Below are 17,652 nucleotides of genomic sequence, written 5' to 3'. Positions count from 1 at the left end.
ATTCCACGTATAACCGTGTGATTCAGATAGGCATGACACTATTATCATTCCACGTATAACCGTGTGATTCAGATAGGCATGACACTGTATTATCATTCCACGTATAACCGTGTGATTCAGATAGGCATGACACTGTATTATCATTCCACGTATAACCGTGTGATTCAGATAGGCATGACACTATTATCATTCCACGTATAACCGTGTGATTCAGATAGGCATGACACTATTATCATTCCACGTATAACCGTGTGATTCAGATAGGCATGACACTGTATTATCATTCCACGTATAACCGTGTGATTCAGATAGGCATGACACTGTATTATCATTCCACATATAACCGTGTGATTCAGATAGGCATGACACTATTATCATTCCACGTATAACTGTGTGATTCAGATAGGCATGACACTATTATCATTCCACGTATAACCGTGTGATTCAGATAGGCATGACACTGTATTATCATTCCACGTATAACCGTGTGATTCAGATGGGCATGACACTGTGTTATCATTCCACGTATAACCGTGTGATTCAGATAGGCATGACACTGTATTATCATTCCACGTATAACCGTGTGATTCAGATGGGCATGACACTGTGTTATCATTCCACGTATAACCGTGTGATTCAGATAGGCATGACACTGTATTATCATTCCACGTATAACCGTGTGATTCAGATCGGCATGACATTGTATTATCATTCCATGCCATTCACCCAAACTGAAAACGATCGCTGCCGCAGTCTGCTCGCGTTGTACGGATTAGCTGTTCTCTTCTCCTCCCCTTGTTGCATCCTAGTTCTTCAGTTGTTTCTAGTTTTCCGTTGACGATGATGTTGTGTTTTGGTCTTCTTCATAAGTAGTCTTGTTCAAAATTGAAAAAAACTCAATCTTCTTTTTGTTGTATACGAATGAATTAATAAAAAGCTGTCTCGTCGGCATTATACTTGTCTCGTCTAAATATCGGACCCTATTGCTACGCTGAAAACACAATAGCTGTTAATAACCGTGTGTGTTCAGATTGGCGATGAGATCCTGGTGGATGACTGCAGCAAGAAGGTGACGTGTGCCGAGCACGACACGCTCAAAGAACTCGACAACCAGTGTGCTGAGACTGAGGCATGCAAGACGGACGACACTGGCGCCATGAGCTGTGAATGTAAGTCTGGCTGGCTGGCTGGCTGGCTGGCTGTCTGTCTGTCTGTCTGTCCTGTCTGTCAAGAATTTATTAAATGTTTTCAGAAAGACCAGGGATCGAGACAAGGCTGGTGATGTGTGTAATTTGATAAATGTGTTTGATGACGTCATATTTGGCTTTTTGCAAAAGTTGAAGCCGCATTTTGGTGACGTCAGTTTTTAAGCAAATTGATTGAAACTTTGGTCAAACATAATTTTGCTTAGTCCCGACTATAGGATTGCATTTCAGTTCGTTAGATTAAAAATCAATTAAACTTTGTTCATTAAAGTAATTAATGTCAAGCTCAATTTCACAAACAGATTAAACAATGATAGCATGGGATCCTTATCATGTCCTGAATCTAACAAACATTGGAAGATAGGAAAATGTGCTGACAATGAAAGAACATCGCTTTATTTAGATTAGGATCTCTTAGATTCAGGCCGCCATGTTGACTGTCGCTTGACGCGACTTGTTGTATCCTACTTAAGATATTGATGTTGATCTTAATTAGGATATTGATCTGCTTAATATGAGGGACATGGTACTGTACTAACCCCAAACACAGGAATCTACTTGAAGTCAAACTATCGTTAACCATACATGTCCTTGCCCCATACTAGATGTCCCTACAACTACCACTACAACTACCACAACAACCACAACACCTGCGCCAACCACGACAACGGCAGCACCCACAACGACGCCAGCGCCAACCACGACAACGCCCGCACCCACAACGACGCCAGCGCCAACCACGACAACGCCCGCACCCACAACGCCCGCACCCACAACAACACCAGCGCCAACGACTACAACGCCAGCACTAACAACACCAGCACCAACAACGCCCGCACCCACAACGCCCGCACCCACAACGCTCGCACCCATAACAACTGTACCCACAACAACTGCACCCACAACAACTGCACCTGGGCCAGGTCCCACTGATTTACCGGCACCACCTGTTGCACCCACCACCCCAGAAAGTGAGTTGTTTTGTGTCGCCTTTATTTGATGCAACGACCACTAAGAGGTGTAATAATGACGTGTTTACGCAACGTTTTTGTGTGACAAATACATTATACATTTACTGATCTGAATGAATTACTCAAAGCAAGAAAAGGTAGGCATTCTGTTCTGCTTTAACTTGCCGTCTTTTACTTGAATGTTTCTTGTAGTTTTTAACTCACTCCCTACTGTGCGATTTTTCGTATGCTTTCCATTGTATACTGGCCATTTGTATTAGTTGGTAAAAAAAATCATTACTGAAGAAGTACTCAACACAGATATTTGAAACTTTCGGGGTTTACTGTTGATATGTTGATGCCCTTTAGTGCAAAGTTTCAAGTGTTTTACTTAGAAAATAGCTGATTTAGGTGGGGGGTATAAATAACCCTTTTTCTGGCATCAAAATTACGCTGAACGCAGGGCCATCACTTCAAATTCGCGTGGTTTACTCACTCACTACGAACCACTGCTATCGCAGTGGTCCCATGCACACCACTTGCCCACGAACGTGTCGTACTGGTAGACGCCATAGATGTACAGCAATCCACTATATAAAAAGCTGGTGTTACAGAAGTGTGAGATATCGCATACAGCTACACAGTAAGTGACCATTACAGAGGTGTGAGATATTGCATACAGCTACACAGTAAGTTACCGTTACAGAGGTGTGATATATTGCATACAGCTACACAGTACGTTATTGTTACAGAGGTGTGAGATATTGCTTACAGTTACACAGTAAGTTACCGTTACAGAGGTATGCTCGGAGGGCGAGGCCAAGACACTGACCGCTGGAGATTTCACGCCCACCACTAAGGGTCAGACCCAGGCAGGGGAAGCCAACTCCTTCACGGCTGCTGCCGGCCAGACAGTGCGCGTGGTGCTGACACCCACAGACACCGGAGTCACGCTGCAGTCCGCCAGCCTGACAGTCCAGAACGTGGACAGCCTCAAAGTCCTCTACTACTTCTCTGGCTCTGCCGCTGACGACCAGCCCACGAAACAGACGGTGGCGGTGCCAGCCGGCGGGGAGGGCGCAGTGAATGTTGACTTGAATGGCGACCAGGCCGTGGACAAGGTGGTGATCGTGGCTGAGGGACCAGCCAGCACCCAGAGTCCTTCCACTCTCACTCTGCAGCAACTCACTGGATGCGCTAAACGTGAGTCTCTCACACATATCGCCTTTCAATGGCACTCAGGATACCGTTTTGCTCCTGATACCGACAGCGAGTAAATCTACATTCATTTGCCAGTCTTTAGATTTGGGAAGGGAAGCTAAACTGGCGTTGTGGATAACTGCTGGCACTCAACAAATAAGTTGTTGAACACACTTGGGACTTGGATGCAAACTGCTCCTCTATTTACATTCATCCAATCAATTAGCTAGGTGACAGAGCCGTTGTGGCTTAATCAATGTAGATGTCTCCAACTTACAGAACAGTGAATGTCCCTTGGACTTCTTACACATACATTCGCCAAAATCATCACCCAAATACATAGGTCTTAAATTGTGTATGTTTAAAGCACGCCGTGGATCGTGTAACTCTGCATTTGCGCCACCGCAACTTTTTATCGCTTCACGCCGACGAAGAGGCAAGCTGCGAGGTAGGTCTCTCGAATGATAAATTAAATTGTTAGAATGCTAGGCACTCAGCATGTTCTCAAGTGTTGCATTTCACATACTTATATCCTTAGCTATATTTCTGTATATATTTTTTGATGCTTTGATGGCCCTGGTGATCGTGACGATCTGTTTTTCTTCTCGTTTCCCCATGTTTTGGGCATATTTTCAGTTTCTGCGTCAAATGCAACAAAACGGAGATTACTGTTTATTCTTGGACATGTTCACTGATAACTTTAATGTTTTATGAATCTCCACGTGTAGTTTCTCTGTATATAGTTCCATATATACTTTGCAAGAAGCAGATAAAAACAGAGTGTCAACAACTCTCTGTAATTCGCCACCGCATCGATTTAATGTTAGATGTAACTCGCCACCGCATTTTTTGTTATTCGCCACCGCACTACGCAAATTGTTATTTTCAAACGCATCAACACCGTGGAGGCATTTAAACCTTTATTTTTGTCACAAAACTGACAGCAATTGATAGGAGCATTTTAACTTTAGTGCTGCAAGTTTTAAACTCAGGGGCGTGGCGTGGTCTTGCCTATGCAAAGGATTTAAAGGTACCATGAGTTGACAAATCAAACTGTAATAATAATAATAATAATAATAATAATAATAATAATAACGGGCATTTATAAAGCGCCTTATCAGAAGTTCAAAGCGCGTGACAACAATACATATATACAACAAGAAGAGCAAACGCTCGATCGAGTCACTTTCGCAGTTCTGAATATTATATGAGGCATCAGATGGACAGGAAGAAATTGCTATTCACAACACAATGAGTCACGTTCACATAAAATTTGAGCCCGGTCACTTTTATAGTTTCCGAGAAAAGCCCAACGTTAAGTTGTGTGTTGCCGAACAGAAAAGGCTAGTTATCTCCCTTGTTTTTCTGATAACGTTCGTAAAAGGCTACAGATGTAAATACTTTGATGTAAAGAATAATCCTACAAAGTTTCAATCACATCCGATGAACTTTGTCAAAGATATAAAATGTCTAATTTTTCCTTTGACGCTGACCTGTGACCTTGAAAAAGGTCAAAGGTCAACAAAACCATCGTTAAAGTGTAGAGGTCATTGGAGGTCACGACTAAACAAAATATGAGCCCGATCGCTTTGATAGTTTCCGAGAAAAGTCCAACGTTAAGGTGGTGTCTACGGACGGCCGGCCGGACAGACTAACACTGACCGATTACATAGAGTCACTTTTTCTCAAGTGACTCAAAAATCATACAATCACTGTCAGATTCAAACAACACATCATGCACATCTCACATCCCCAGACTCTATACTAAGGAACTATCCGTAGTGTTGTTGGAACAAATGAGTTTTCAAATTGGACTTAAAAGATGAAATGGATGGAGAGTGACGTAATTGAAAGGGGAGTGAATTCCATAACTGAGGTCCATAATACGAAAACGTGCGGAAGCCATGAGCCTTGCGTTTAAAGCGACCTTGCCGTGTAGTATTTCTTCTTCTTCTTCTTCTTCTTCTTCTTCTTCTTCTTCTTCTTCTTCTTCTTCTTCTTCTTCTTCTGTATGAAAAGTATGCTTATCTGTACTTGAGTGTATAACCCATGTGTGTGAAATAATTCTAAAATTCAGTCATTCCTATTACCAGCGACAACACAAAAACTCATCAGTTTGACGCTGGAAGAGAAAAGAACGCCTCTGACAGACGTGACGTTTTTCGGGAAAGAAGAATGACGAAGAATGTGGGAGTGAAACGCCGCCAGGTGCGTCTCAGAAACGTGTTCTACAAAAGCTGAACTATACACTGAACTGAACAACTCCAAATCAATATTTTCAATTGGAAGTGACAGAATCACTGAACTCTTCAACATATTATGCAATTCATTAGACAGTTGCGGTGGCGAATAACATCCAAGACGTGAAATTGCGGTGGCGAATTACACCAAGCATCGGTGGCGTATAACATGAAGTCTAATTGTTTGTGTTTCCTTTTGCCGCGTGCGTCACCCAAAGACAAAATTGTGCAACAGCATTCATCAAGAATACAAAGGACATGTTTAGCTCACAGGATATCATCACGGGAATGCATCAACTAGTGCTGTTTCGTTGAAGTTACGAAGGAAGGGACAAATCGTGCAATTTCAGCTACAATTCCAGCAGAAATCGGACTTCTGAACTGCCGAAACCTGACATTTCGACTAAAAAAGCACGTACCTTAGACCTTGAGTATATACTTCTTTAAAATGTACTAATGAAGAATCTAGATGATGCCTGCAAGTCCTACAAATTTTCATTTTCTGTGAGAGACCTACCTTGCAGCTTGCCTCTTCGTCGGCGTGAAGCGATAAAAAGTTGCGGTGGCGCAAATGCAGAGTTACACGATCCACGGCGTGTTAAAGGGTGTTTTGATTTGAACAGAGGAAGTCCAAAGTACTCTTACAGATCAGTCTTATGCGTGTGATTCATGTGCTGTTGATGTTTTGTGTTGAACAGCTGTCGTTGCAACAACCACAGCACCACAGCCAACCACTGCAGCCGGTACGGGTAGATTATCTTCTTCTCTCTCTCTCTCCCCCTTTCTCCCTCTCTGTCTGTCTGTCTGTCTGCATCCTTTTTTTGACTGTCGAACTGTCCCTCGCTTGACTTTCTATATGTCAATGTGAAGTTAAGTTTGCCTTGTGCACTGTCCAGTTTTGATATCTGCTCCCTCCCCCCCCCCCCCCCCCCCCCGCCTATCCTCTCTTCAACCTCTCTCATTTCTCTGAATATGTTTGTCACTTGCATTTGAGGTAAGCTTTGAAATTTTGAGGTGTGAGATATTGCATACGGCTACAGTTGAAGTGACCATTACAGAGGTGTGAGATATTCATACAGCTGCACAGTAAGTTACCGTTACAGAGGTGTGCGATATTGCATACAGCTTCACAGTAAGTTACTGTTACAGAGTTGCGAGATATTGCAAACAGCTACACATTCAGTTACTGTTACAGAGGTGTGCTCGGAGGGTGAGGCCAAGACACTGACCGCTGGAGACTTCACGCCCACAACTGAGGGTCAGACCCAGGCAGGGGAAACCAACTCCTTCACGGCTGCTGCTGGCCAGACAGTGCGCGTGGTGCTGACACCCACAGACACCGGAGTCACGCTGCAGTCCGCCAGCCTGACAGTCCAGAACGTGGACAGCCTCAAAGTCCTCTACTACTTCTCTGGCTCTGCCGCTGACGACCAGCCCACGGAACAGACGGTGGCGGTGCCAGCCGGCGGAGAGGGCGCAGTGAATGTTGACCTGAATGCCGACCAGGCCGTGGACAAGGTGGTGATCGTGGCTGAGGGACCGGCCAGCACCCAGAGTCCTTCCACTCTCACTCTGCAGCAACTCACTGGATGCGCTAAACGTGAGTCTCTCACACACACCGCCTTTCACTGCCACTCACGATCGCTAAACGTGAGTCTCTCACACACACCGCCTTTCACTGTCACTAACGATTGCTAAACGTGAGTCTCTCACACACATCGCCTTTCAATTGCACTTACGATCGCTAAACGTGAGTCTCTCGCACACATCGCCTTTCACTGTCACTCACGATCGCTTAACGTGAGTCTCTCACACACACCGCCTTTCAATTGCACTCATGATACCGTTTTGCTCTTGATACCGATAGCGAGTAAATCTACATTCATTTGCTCGTCTTTAGATTTGGGAAGGGAAGCTAAACTGGCGTTGTGGATAACTGCTGGCACTGAACAAATAAGTTGTTGAACACACTTGGGACTTGGATGCAATTAGCTAGATAGCGGAGCAATTGTGGGTAATTAATGACGATGTGTCCAAATTACAGAACAGCGAATGTTCCTTGGACTTCTTGCACATACATTCGCCAAAATCATCACCCAAATAGGTATCTCAAATTGTGTATGGTTAAAGGGTGTTTTGATTTGAACAGAGGAAGTCCAAAGAACTCTTCCAGGTCAGTCTTATACGTGTGATTCATGTGCTATTGATGTTTGTGTGTTGAACAGCTGTCGTTGCAACAACCGCAGCACCACAGCCAACCACTGCAGCAGGTACGGGTAGATCATCTTCTTCTCTCTCTCTCTCCCCCTCTCTCCCTCTCTGTCAGTCTGTCTCTCTGTCTGTCTGTCTGTCTGTCTGTCTGTCTGTCTGTCTGTCTGTCTGTCTGTCTGTCTGTCTGTCTGTCTGTCTGTCTGTCTGTCTGTCTACATCCTTTCTCTGACTGTCGAACTGTCCCTCCCTTGACTTTCTTTTTGTCGATGTGAAGTTAAGTTTGCCTTGTGCACTGTCCAGTTTTGAGATCTGTTCCCTCCCCCCGCCTATCCTCTCTTCGATCTCTCTCATTTCTCTGAATTTGTATGACACTTGTCACTTGCATTTGAGGTAAGCTTTGACATTTGGAGGTGTGCGATAGGGCTACACATTAAGTTACCGTTACAGAGGTGTGAGATATTGCATACAGCTACACAGTAAGTTACCGTTACAGAGGTGTGCTCGGAGGGCGAGGCCAAGACACTGACCGCTGGAGACTTCACGCCCACCACTGAGGGTCAGACCCAGGCAGGGGAAGCCAACTCCTTCACGGCTGCTGCTGGCCAGACAGTGCGCGTGGTGCTGACACCCACAGACACCGGAGTCACGCTGCAGTCCGCCAGCCTGACAGTCCAGAACGTGGACAGCCTCAAAGTCCTCTACTACTTCTCTGGCTCTGCCGCTGACGACCAGCCCACGGAACAGACGGTGGCGGTGCCAGCCGGCGGGGAGGGCGCAGTGAATGTTGACCTGAATGCCGACCAGGCCGTGGACAAGGTGGAGATCGTGGCTGAGGGACCGGCCAGCACCCAGAGTCCTTCCACTCTCACTCTGCAGCAACTCACTGGATGCGCTGAACGTGAGTCTCTCACACACACCGCCTTTCACTGTCACTCACGATCGCTAAACGTGAGTCTCTCACACACATCGCCTTTCAATGACACTTACGATCGTTAAACGTGAGTCTCTCACACACATCGCCTTTCAATGTCACTCACGATCGCTAAACGTGAGTCTCTCACACATATCGCCTTTTAATGGCACTCAGGATACCGTTTTGCTCCTGATACCGATAGCGAGTAAATCTACATTCATTTGCTCGTCTTTAGATTTGGGAAGGGAAGCTAAACTGGCGTTGTGGATAACTGCTGGCACTGAACAAATAAGTTGTTGAACACACTTGGGACTTGGATGCAAACTGCTCCTCTATTTACATTCATCCAATCAATTAGCTAGGTGACAGAGCCGTTGTGGCTTAATCAATGTAGATGTCTCCAACTTACAGAACAGTGAATGTCCCTTGGACTTCTTACACATACATTCGCCAAAATCATCACCCAAATACATAGGTCTTAAATTGTGTATGTTTAAAGGGTGTTTTGATTTGAACAGAGGAAGTCCAAAGTACTCTTACAGATCAGTCTTATGCGTGTGATTCATGTGCTGTTGATGTTTTGTGTTGAACAGCTGTCGTTGCAACAACCACAGCACCACAGCCAACCACTGCAGCCGGTACGGGTAGATTATCTTCTTCTCTCTCTCTCTCCCCCTTTCTCCCTCTCTGTCTGTCTGTCTGTCTGCATCCTTTTTTTGACTGTCGAACTGTCCCTCGCTTGACTTTCTATATGTCAATGTGAAGTTAAGTTTGCCTTGTGCACTGTCCAGTTTTGAGATCTGCTCCCTCCCCCCCCCCCCCCCCCCCCCGCCTATCCTCTCTTCAACCTCTCTCATTTCTCTGAATATGTTTGTCACTTGCATTTGAGGTAAGCTTTGAAATTTGGAGGTGTGAGATATTGCATACGGCTACAGTTGAAGTGACCATTACAGAGGTGTGAGATATTCATACAGCTGCACAGTAAGTTACCGTTACAGAGGTGTGCGATATTGCATACAGCTTCACAGTAAGTTACTGTTACAGAGTTGCGAGATATTGCAAACAGCTACACATTCAGTTACTGTTACAGAGGTGTGCTCGGAGGGTGAGGCCAAGACACTGACCGCTGGAGACTTCACGCCCACAACTGAGGGTCAGACCCAGGCAGGGGAAACCAACTCCTTCACGGCTGCTGCTGGCCAGACAGTGCGCGTGGTGCTGACACCCACAGACACCGGAGTCACGCTGCAGTCCGCCAGCCTGACAGTCCAGAACGTGGACAGCCTCAAAGTCCTCTACTACTTCTCTGGCTCTGCCGCTGACGACCAGCCCACGGAACAGACGGTGGCGGTGCCAGCCGGCGGAGAGGGCGCAGTGAATGTTGACCTGAATGCCGACCAGGCCGTGGACAAGGTGGTGATCGTGGCTGAGGGACCGGCCAGCACCCAGAGTCCTTCCACTCTCACTCTGCAGCAACTCACTGGATGCGCTAAACGTGAGTCTCTCACACACACCGCCTTTCACTGCCACTCACGATCGCTAAACGTGAGTCTCTCACACACACCGCCTTTCACTGTCACTAACGATTGCTAAACGTGAGTCTCTCACACACATCGCCTTTCAATTGCACTTACGATCGCTAAACGTGAGTCTCTCGCACACATCGCCTTTCACTGTCACTCACGATCGCTTAACGTGAGTCTCTCACACACACCGCCTTTCAATTGCACTCATGATACCGTTTTGCTCTTGATACCGATAGCGAGTAAATCTACATTCATTTGCTCGTCTTTAGATTTGGGAAGGGAAGCTAAACTGGCGTTGTGGATAACTGCTGGCACTGAACAAATAAGTTGTTGAACACACTTGGGACTTGGATGCAATTAGCTAGATAGCGGAGCAATTGTGGGTAATTAATGACGATGTGTCCAAATTACAGAACAGCGAATGTTCCTTGGACTTCTTGCACATACATTCGCCAAAATCATCACCCAAATAGGTATCTCAAATTGTGTATGGTTAAAGGGTGTTTTGATTTGAACAGAGGAAGTCCAAAGAACTCTTCCAGGTCAGTCTTATACGTGTGATTCATGTGCTATTGATGTTTGTGTGTTGAACAGCTGTCGTTGCAACAACCGCAGCACCACAGCCAACCACTGCAGCAGGTACGGGTAGATCATCTTCTTCTCTCTCTCTCTCCCCCTCTCTCCCTCTCTGTCAGTCTGTCTCTCTGTCTGTCTGTCTGTCTGTCTGTCTGTCTGTCTGTCTGTCTGTCTGTCTGTCTGTCTGTCTGTCTGTCTACATCCTTTCTCTGACTGTCGAACTGTCCCTCCCTTGACTTTCTTTTTGTCGATGTGAAGTTAAGTTTGCCTTGTGCACTGTCCAGTTTTGAGATCTGTTCCCTCCCCCCGCCTATCCTCTCTTCGATCTCTCTCATTTCTCTGAATTTGTATGACACTTGTCACTTGCATTTGAGGTAAGCTTTGACATTTGGAGGTGTGCGATAGGGCTACACATTAAGTTACCGTTACAGAGGTGTGAGATATTGCATACAGCTACACAGTAAGTTACCGTTACAGAGGTGTGCTCGGAGGGCGAGGCCAAGACACTGACCGCTGGAGACTTCACGCCCACCACTGAGGGTCAGACCCAGGCAGGGGAAGCCAACTCCTTCACGGCTGCTGCTGGCCAGACAGTGCGCGTGGTGCTGACACCCACAGACACCGGAGTCACGCTGCAGTCCGCCAGCCTGACAGTCCAGAACGTGGACAGCCTCAAAGTCCTCTACTACTTCTCTGGCTCTGCCGCTGACGACCAGCCCACGGAACAGACGGTGGCGGTGCCAGCCGGCGGGGAGGGCGCAGTGAATGTTGACCTGAATGCCGACCAGGCCGTGGACAAGGTGGAGATCGTGGCTGAGGGACCGGCCAGCACCCAGAGTCCTTCCACTCTCACTCTGCAGCAACTCACTGGATGCGCTGAACGTGAGTCTCTCACACACACCGCCTTTCACTGTCACTCACGATCGCTAAACGTGAGTCTCTCACACACATCGCCTTTCAATGGCACTTACGATCGTTAAACGTGAGTCTCTCACACACATCGCCTTTCAATGTCACTCACGATCGCTAAACGTGAGTCTCTCACACATATCGCCTTTTAATGGCACTCAGGATACCGTTTTGCTCCTGATACCGATAGCGAGTAAATCTACATTCATTTGCTCGTCTTTAGATTTGGGAAGGGAAGCTAAACTGGCGTTGTGGATAACTGCTGGCACTGAACAAATAAGTTGTTGAACACACTTGGGACTTGGATGCAATTAGCTAGATAGCGGAGCAGTTGTGGGTTAATTAATGACGATGTGTCCAAATTACAGAACAGCGAATGTTCCTGGGATTTCTTGCACATACATTCGCCAAAATCATCACCCAAATAGATTCTCAAATTGTGTATGTTTGAAGGGTGTTTTGATTTGAACAGACGAAGTCCAAAGAACTCCTACAGATCAGTCTTATCCGTGTGATTCATGTGCTGTTGATGTTTGTGTGTTGAACAGCTGTCGTTGCAACAACCGCAGCACCACAGCCAACCACTGCAGCAGGTACCGGTAGATTATCTTCTTCTCTCTCTCTCTCCCCCTCTCTCCCTCTCTGTCTGTCTGTCTGTCTGTCTGTCTGTCTGCATCCTTTCTCTGACTGTCGAACTGTCCCTCCCTTGACTTTCTTTTTGTCGATGTGAAGTTAAGTTTGCCTTGTGCACTGTCCAGTTTTGAGATCTGCTCCCTCCCCCCGCCTATCCTCTCTTCGATCTCTCTCATTTCTCTGAATTTGTATGACACTTGTCACTTGCATTTGAGGTAAGCTTTGACATTTGGAGGTGTGCGATAGGGCTACACATTAAGTTACCGTTACAGAGGTGTGAGATATTGCATACGGCTTCACAGTAAGTTACTGTTACAGAGGTGTGAGATATTGCATACAGCTACACAGTAATTTACCGCCACAGAGGTGTGAGATATTGCATACCGCTTCACAGTAAGTTACTGTTACAGAGGTGTGAGATATTGCATACAGCTACACAGTAAGTTACCGTTACAGAGGTGTGCTCGGAGGGCGAGGCCAAGACACTGACCGCTGGAGACTTCACGCCCACCACTGAGGGTCAGACCCAGGCAGGGGAAGCCAACTCCTTCACGGCTGCTGCCGGCCAGACAGTGCGCGTGGTGCTGACACCCACAGACACCGGAGTCACGCTGCAGTCCGCCAGCCTGACAGTCCAGAACGTGGACAGCCTCAAAGTCCTCTACTACTTCTCTGGCTCTGCCGCTGACGACCAGCCCACGGAACAGACGGTGGCGGTGCCAGCCGGCGGAGAGGGCGCAGTGAATGTTGACCTGAAAGCCGACCAGGCCGTGGACAAGGTGGAGATCGTGGCTGAGGGACCGGCCAGCACCCAGAGTCCTTCCACTCTCACTCTGCAGCAACTCACTGGATGCGCTAAACGTGAGTCTCTCACACACACCGCCTTTCACTGCCACTCACGATCGCTAAACGTGAGTCTCTCACACACACCGCCTTTCACTGTCACTAACGATTGCTAAACGTGAGTCTCTCACACACATCGCCTTTCAATTGCACTTACGATCGCTAAACGTGAGTCTCTCGCACACATCGCCTTTCACTGTCACTCACGATCGCTTAACGCGAGTCTCTCTCACACATCGCCTTTCAATGGCACTCACGATCGCTAAACGTGAGTCTCTCACACACACCGCCTTTCACTGTCACTCACGATCGCTAAACGTGAGTCTCTCACACACACCGCCTTTCAATTGCACTCAGGATACCGTTTTGCTCTTGATACCGATAGCGAGTAAATCTACATTCATTTGCTCGTCTTTAGATTTGGGAAGGGAAGCTAAACTGGCGTTGTGCATAACTGCTGGCACTGAACAAATAAGTTGTTGAACACACTTGGGACTTGGATGCAATTAGCTAGATAGCGGAGCAGTTGTGGGTTCATTAATGACGATGTGTCCAAAGTACAGAACAGCGAATGTTCCTTGGACTTCTTGCACATACATTCGCCAAAATCATCCCCCAAATAGATATCTCAAATTGTGTATGATTAAAGAGTGTTTTGATTTGAGGAAGTCCAAAGAACTCTTCCAGATCAGTCTTATACGTGTGATTCATGTGCTGTTGATTTGTGTGTGTTCAACAGCTGTCGTTGCAACAACCACAGCACCACAGCCAACCAACGCAGCAGGTACGGGTAGATTCTCTTCTTCTCTCTCTCTCTCTCTCTCTCTCTCTCTCTCTCTCTCTCTCTCTCTCTCTCTCTCTCTCTCTCTCTCTCTCTCTCTCTCTCTCTCTCTCTCTCTGAGGGGTCACGTGCAACATGGCGGCGAGCAAGCACTGCTCTGAGGGAGCTGCGATGTTTTCCAGACAATTTGATAGTTTCAAGTGACTCTCGGTGGCCAAATTTATAACAGTGTCTAAAGATCAGAGCTTCTTGGAAACTTGGTATAGAGATGATTTACATGATTTGTGTGAACAAGCTTTTATTGTTGTAGACTATGATGTAGATGAAGCATTGAAATTGTTTACTGATGCATTGTTGTCAGCGAGTGAGTGTATGAGAAAGAGGGTTTTGGTGGGAGGCGGACAGCAGCGTAGGCCTGCGTTATGGTTTGACGATGATTGTCAAACGGCGAAGACTGTTGCACGGCAACGCTTGACTGATTATAGACTTAGTAAATCAGATACAGACCGCGAACTTTATGTACAAGCACGGAAACAGTATAAGACGTTAACCAAAACAAAGAAAATAAGCTATAGCCGTAATAAAGCTTTACATCTGGCTTCTTTGGGAAAAGATGGGAAATTATTTTGGAAGGAAGTAAAGCAGTTATCGGGAAGAAAAAAGTCAGGGATTTCTAAGGAGGTTACTGATGCACAGTGGTTTGAACATTTTCAGCAGCTATTTAATGTTGACGTTGTAAGGCAAGCGGAGAGAGAGGGAGAGGGTGGGCAGGCTGATGCAAGGGAAGTAACCGATGATATATGTGCCGACTTGAATGCAGTAATTACGGAATCTGAGGTTTTAGAAGCCATTAGAAATTTGAAAAAAGGAAAAGCATGTGGTAGCGACGAAGTTCTAGCGGAAATGTTAAAGTTAGTTGCTGATACTGCTGTCCACTTCCTCACAAAATTATTTAATATCCTGTTTGACCAGGGCATTTATCCGGATGAATGGGCAAAAGCTATTATTGTTCCAATCTTTAAAAAGGGTGATCCCAAGTTAACTGCGAATTATCGCGGGGTTTCATTACTTAGTTTAGTCAGTAAATGTTATACTTTTGTTTTGAATAAGAGATTAGTGAAATGGACGGAAGAACATAAAAAACTAACAGAATCTCAGGCTGGTTTTAGGCGTGGTTATTCCACCGTGGATCATATCTTTACATTAAAGGCTGTTGTTGATAAATGTTTTGCAAAGAGAGGATGTAAATTATATGTATGTTTTGTGGATCTACGCCAGGCATTTGATTCTGTTCAAAGAGAACCACTGTTTGACAGTTTGATGCAGTATGGTATGAATGGAAAATTTATGAAAGCAATAGTTGCCATTTATCAAAATGTTTTGTCATGTGTGAGGATTGAAGACAGAATGACTGATTTTTTTGAGTGTCCAGTTGGGGTCCGTCAAGGTTGTATTTTAAGTCCACAAATTTTTTCCCTTTTTATAAACGAGATAGCTAACTCTGTGGAAAACGGTGGAATGCATGGCATTCAGTTTTTGCCCGGCCTTGTCGAATTATTTATTTTACTTTTTGCGGATGACCTAGCTCTCCTCTCTGACACAGCACTGGGATTACAAAGGCAGATTAATGTTTTAAACGATGCATGTAAAAGACTGTACCTAAACATTAACATTGATAAAACCAAATGTATGGTATTTAGAAAAGGGGGGTTTTTGGGTAAGAATGAAAAATGGTATTTGAATGGAAAATTGCTTGATGTTGTTAATGAATATAATTATTTAGGTTTTGTGTTTACTACAAAAATGAGTTTGAAAAGGGGAGTTGATTTTTTAGCGGTGAAAGGGAGGCGAGCATGCATTGACTGTATTAGACACGTTAGAAAACTGAATGATATCTCCAAAAGTTGTTTTTTCAAAATTTTCGATTCCCAGGTGCAATCCATATTAATGTACTCTTCCGAAATGTGGGGTCTCCAAAGATTAGACAATATAGAAAAGGTTCACACACTTGCATGCAAAAGGTTCTTAAGTGTTCCTCTTAAAGTATCCAACAAGTTTGTGTATGGAGAACTGGGACGCTACCCTCTGTACATCAACAGTGCAGTAAGGTGCATAAAATATTGGCTGAAGCTGTTGACACTAGATATATCCAGAATTCCCAGACAGGCATACTTAATGTTAAAAAACCTGGACGAGCGAGGTAAAACATGCTGGGCAACACATGTAAAGAATACATTGTTTAGCACGGGGTTTGGATATGTTTGGTTGCAACAAGGGGTGGGGTGTGAAAAAACATTTATTTCTTTATTTAAACAGAGAATGGCTGATATGTATTTGCAGGAATGGAATGGTTCCATTATAAGTAATGACATTTATCAAAACTACCGATTATTCAAAACAGTTTTTGAAAGTGAGAAGTACTTTGATTTCATTGACAAAAAATGTTTCCGCGATTGTTTGACCAAATTGCGTCTGGGTGTGTTGCCTATTGGAGCTTCGTGTTTTAGAAGAACATTTGGAAGGGACAGGAATATTTTATGCAAGCTCTGTGATGTTGTGGAAGACGAAAAGCACTTTGTATTTGATTGTCCATTGTATGCAAACGCCAGGGCTAAGTTTCTAAATACAAGATATAACTCATTAAATTTTGTGAATATTCTCCGCAACGGCTCATCATCTGATATTCGTAGATTAAGCATTTACTTGTTTATTGCTCTAAAAACTCGCCTGGAGTTTACTGAAAACTTAGCTCAAGACGACTGATTGTGACTGCATTACTTTACCGTGTACGTTTAGTTTTGTATCTTTGTTGCTTTGCCGCTGTATGTGTTAAGTTCTGTATCTTCGTGTTGCTTTGCCGCTGTATGTACTTTTGACTTGTATTTTTGTTTGTAACGACCCTATTCTAGGGGCTAGAGGCCTGAAGAATAAATGATGTTCTTGTTCTTGTTCTTGTTCTCTCTCTCTCTCTCAGGCAGAATCAAAAGGTCACACATATATTTCATACAGGTCTTTTAAACATTTTAATCAAGGTCTCTTCTTTAATGATTTGAATTGTACACCTTTTGCTTCTGTGCTTTATTATACCGATCCTAACGAGGCACTTGAAGCCTGGTATTCCCTCTTTATCGATGTGGTAAATCGACATGCACCTGTGAGGCGGAAACGAGTAAGACATCCTAAACTTCCTCCCTGGTTAACCATTGATATCATCGAAGCAAAGGCGTATCGCGACCAGTTAAAGACAAACAAATTATTTGAAGATTATAAAAAAGCGCGTAACAGAGTAAAGAATCTTGTGAGAAACGCGAAGCGATCATATTTTGATAAACTTGTGGGTAACAACAAAGATGTTTCAAAAGTCTGGCGCGCCCTGAACACGTTTTTAAAAGGCAACTCCTCAAAAAATAGTAGTATTCCTCAAAATTAAAAGGCCAACGACTTTAACGATTATTTTTTGTCCGTTGCTGAATCACTGGTAGATTCTCACTCAAAATCTCCAGGTACAGAACCACATTCCTGTTGTGAACGCTTGCAGATGTTCTGTGATGAAAAATTAAGAAACACGGATGCGTTTGTTATTCCGATAATGGCCATCCATGAAGTTGGCCAGTACATAGCAAGGTTAGAAAATAAAAAATCTTCCGGACTTGATGAAATAAGTA

General features: G+C 45.0%; 1 protein-coding gene across 1 annotated transcript in view; it reads left to right on the top strand.

Moving 5' to 3' along the window:
• The window catches only part of LOC138946620 (mucin-19-like), a 148,160-nt gene that overhangs the window by 93,367 nt on the left and 37,141 nt on the right, over positions 1 to 17,652 (top strand). The window contains exons 45-58 of the mRNA XM_070318064.1: positions 1,031 to 1,169; positions 1,811 to 2,176; positions 2,954 to 3,358; positions 6,294 to 6,338; positions 6,791 to 7,195; positions 7,821 to 7,865; positions 8,300 to 8,704; positions 9,313 to 9,357; positions 9,810 to 10,214; positions 10,840 to 10,884; positions 11,299 to 11,703; positions 12,279 to 12,329; positions 12,808 to 13,224; positions 13,946 to 13,990. Of these exons, the coding sequence (XP_070174165.1) occupies positions 1,031 to 1,169; positions 1,811 to 2,176; positions 2,954 to 3,358; positions 6,294 to 6,338; positions 6,791 to 7,195; positions 7,821 to 7,865; positions 8,300 to 8,704; positions 9,313 to 9,357; positions 9,810 to 10,214; positions 10,840 to 10,884; positions 11,299 to 11,703; positions 12,279 to 12,329; positions 12,808 to 13,224; positions 13,946 to 13,990 (3,223 nt within the window). The remainder of the gene's footprint in view (positions 1 to 1,030; positions 1,170 to 1,810; positions 2,177 to 2,953; positions 3,359 to 6,293; positions 6,339 to 6,790; positions 7,196 to 7,820; positions 7,866 to 8,299; positions 8,705 to 9,312; positions 9,358 to 9,809; positions 10,215 to 10,839; positions 10,885 to 11,298; positions 11,704 to 12,278; positions 12,330 to 12,807; positions 13,225 to 13,945; positions 13,991 to 17,652) is intronic.

This window comes from Littorina saxatilis, linkage group LG14 (assembly GCF_037325665.1).
Source record: "Littorina saxatilis isolate snail1 linkage group LG14, US_GU_Lsax_2.0, whole genome shotgun sequence".
Classification (NCBI taxonomy): Eukaryota; Metazoa; Mollusca; class Gastropoda; order Littorinimorpha; family Littorinidae; genus Littorina; species Littorina saxatilis.
Note: the sequence above shows the minus strand (reverse complement) of the source record. Positions and strands in the feature narration are given on the sequence as shown.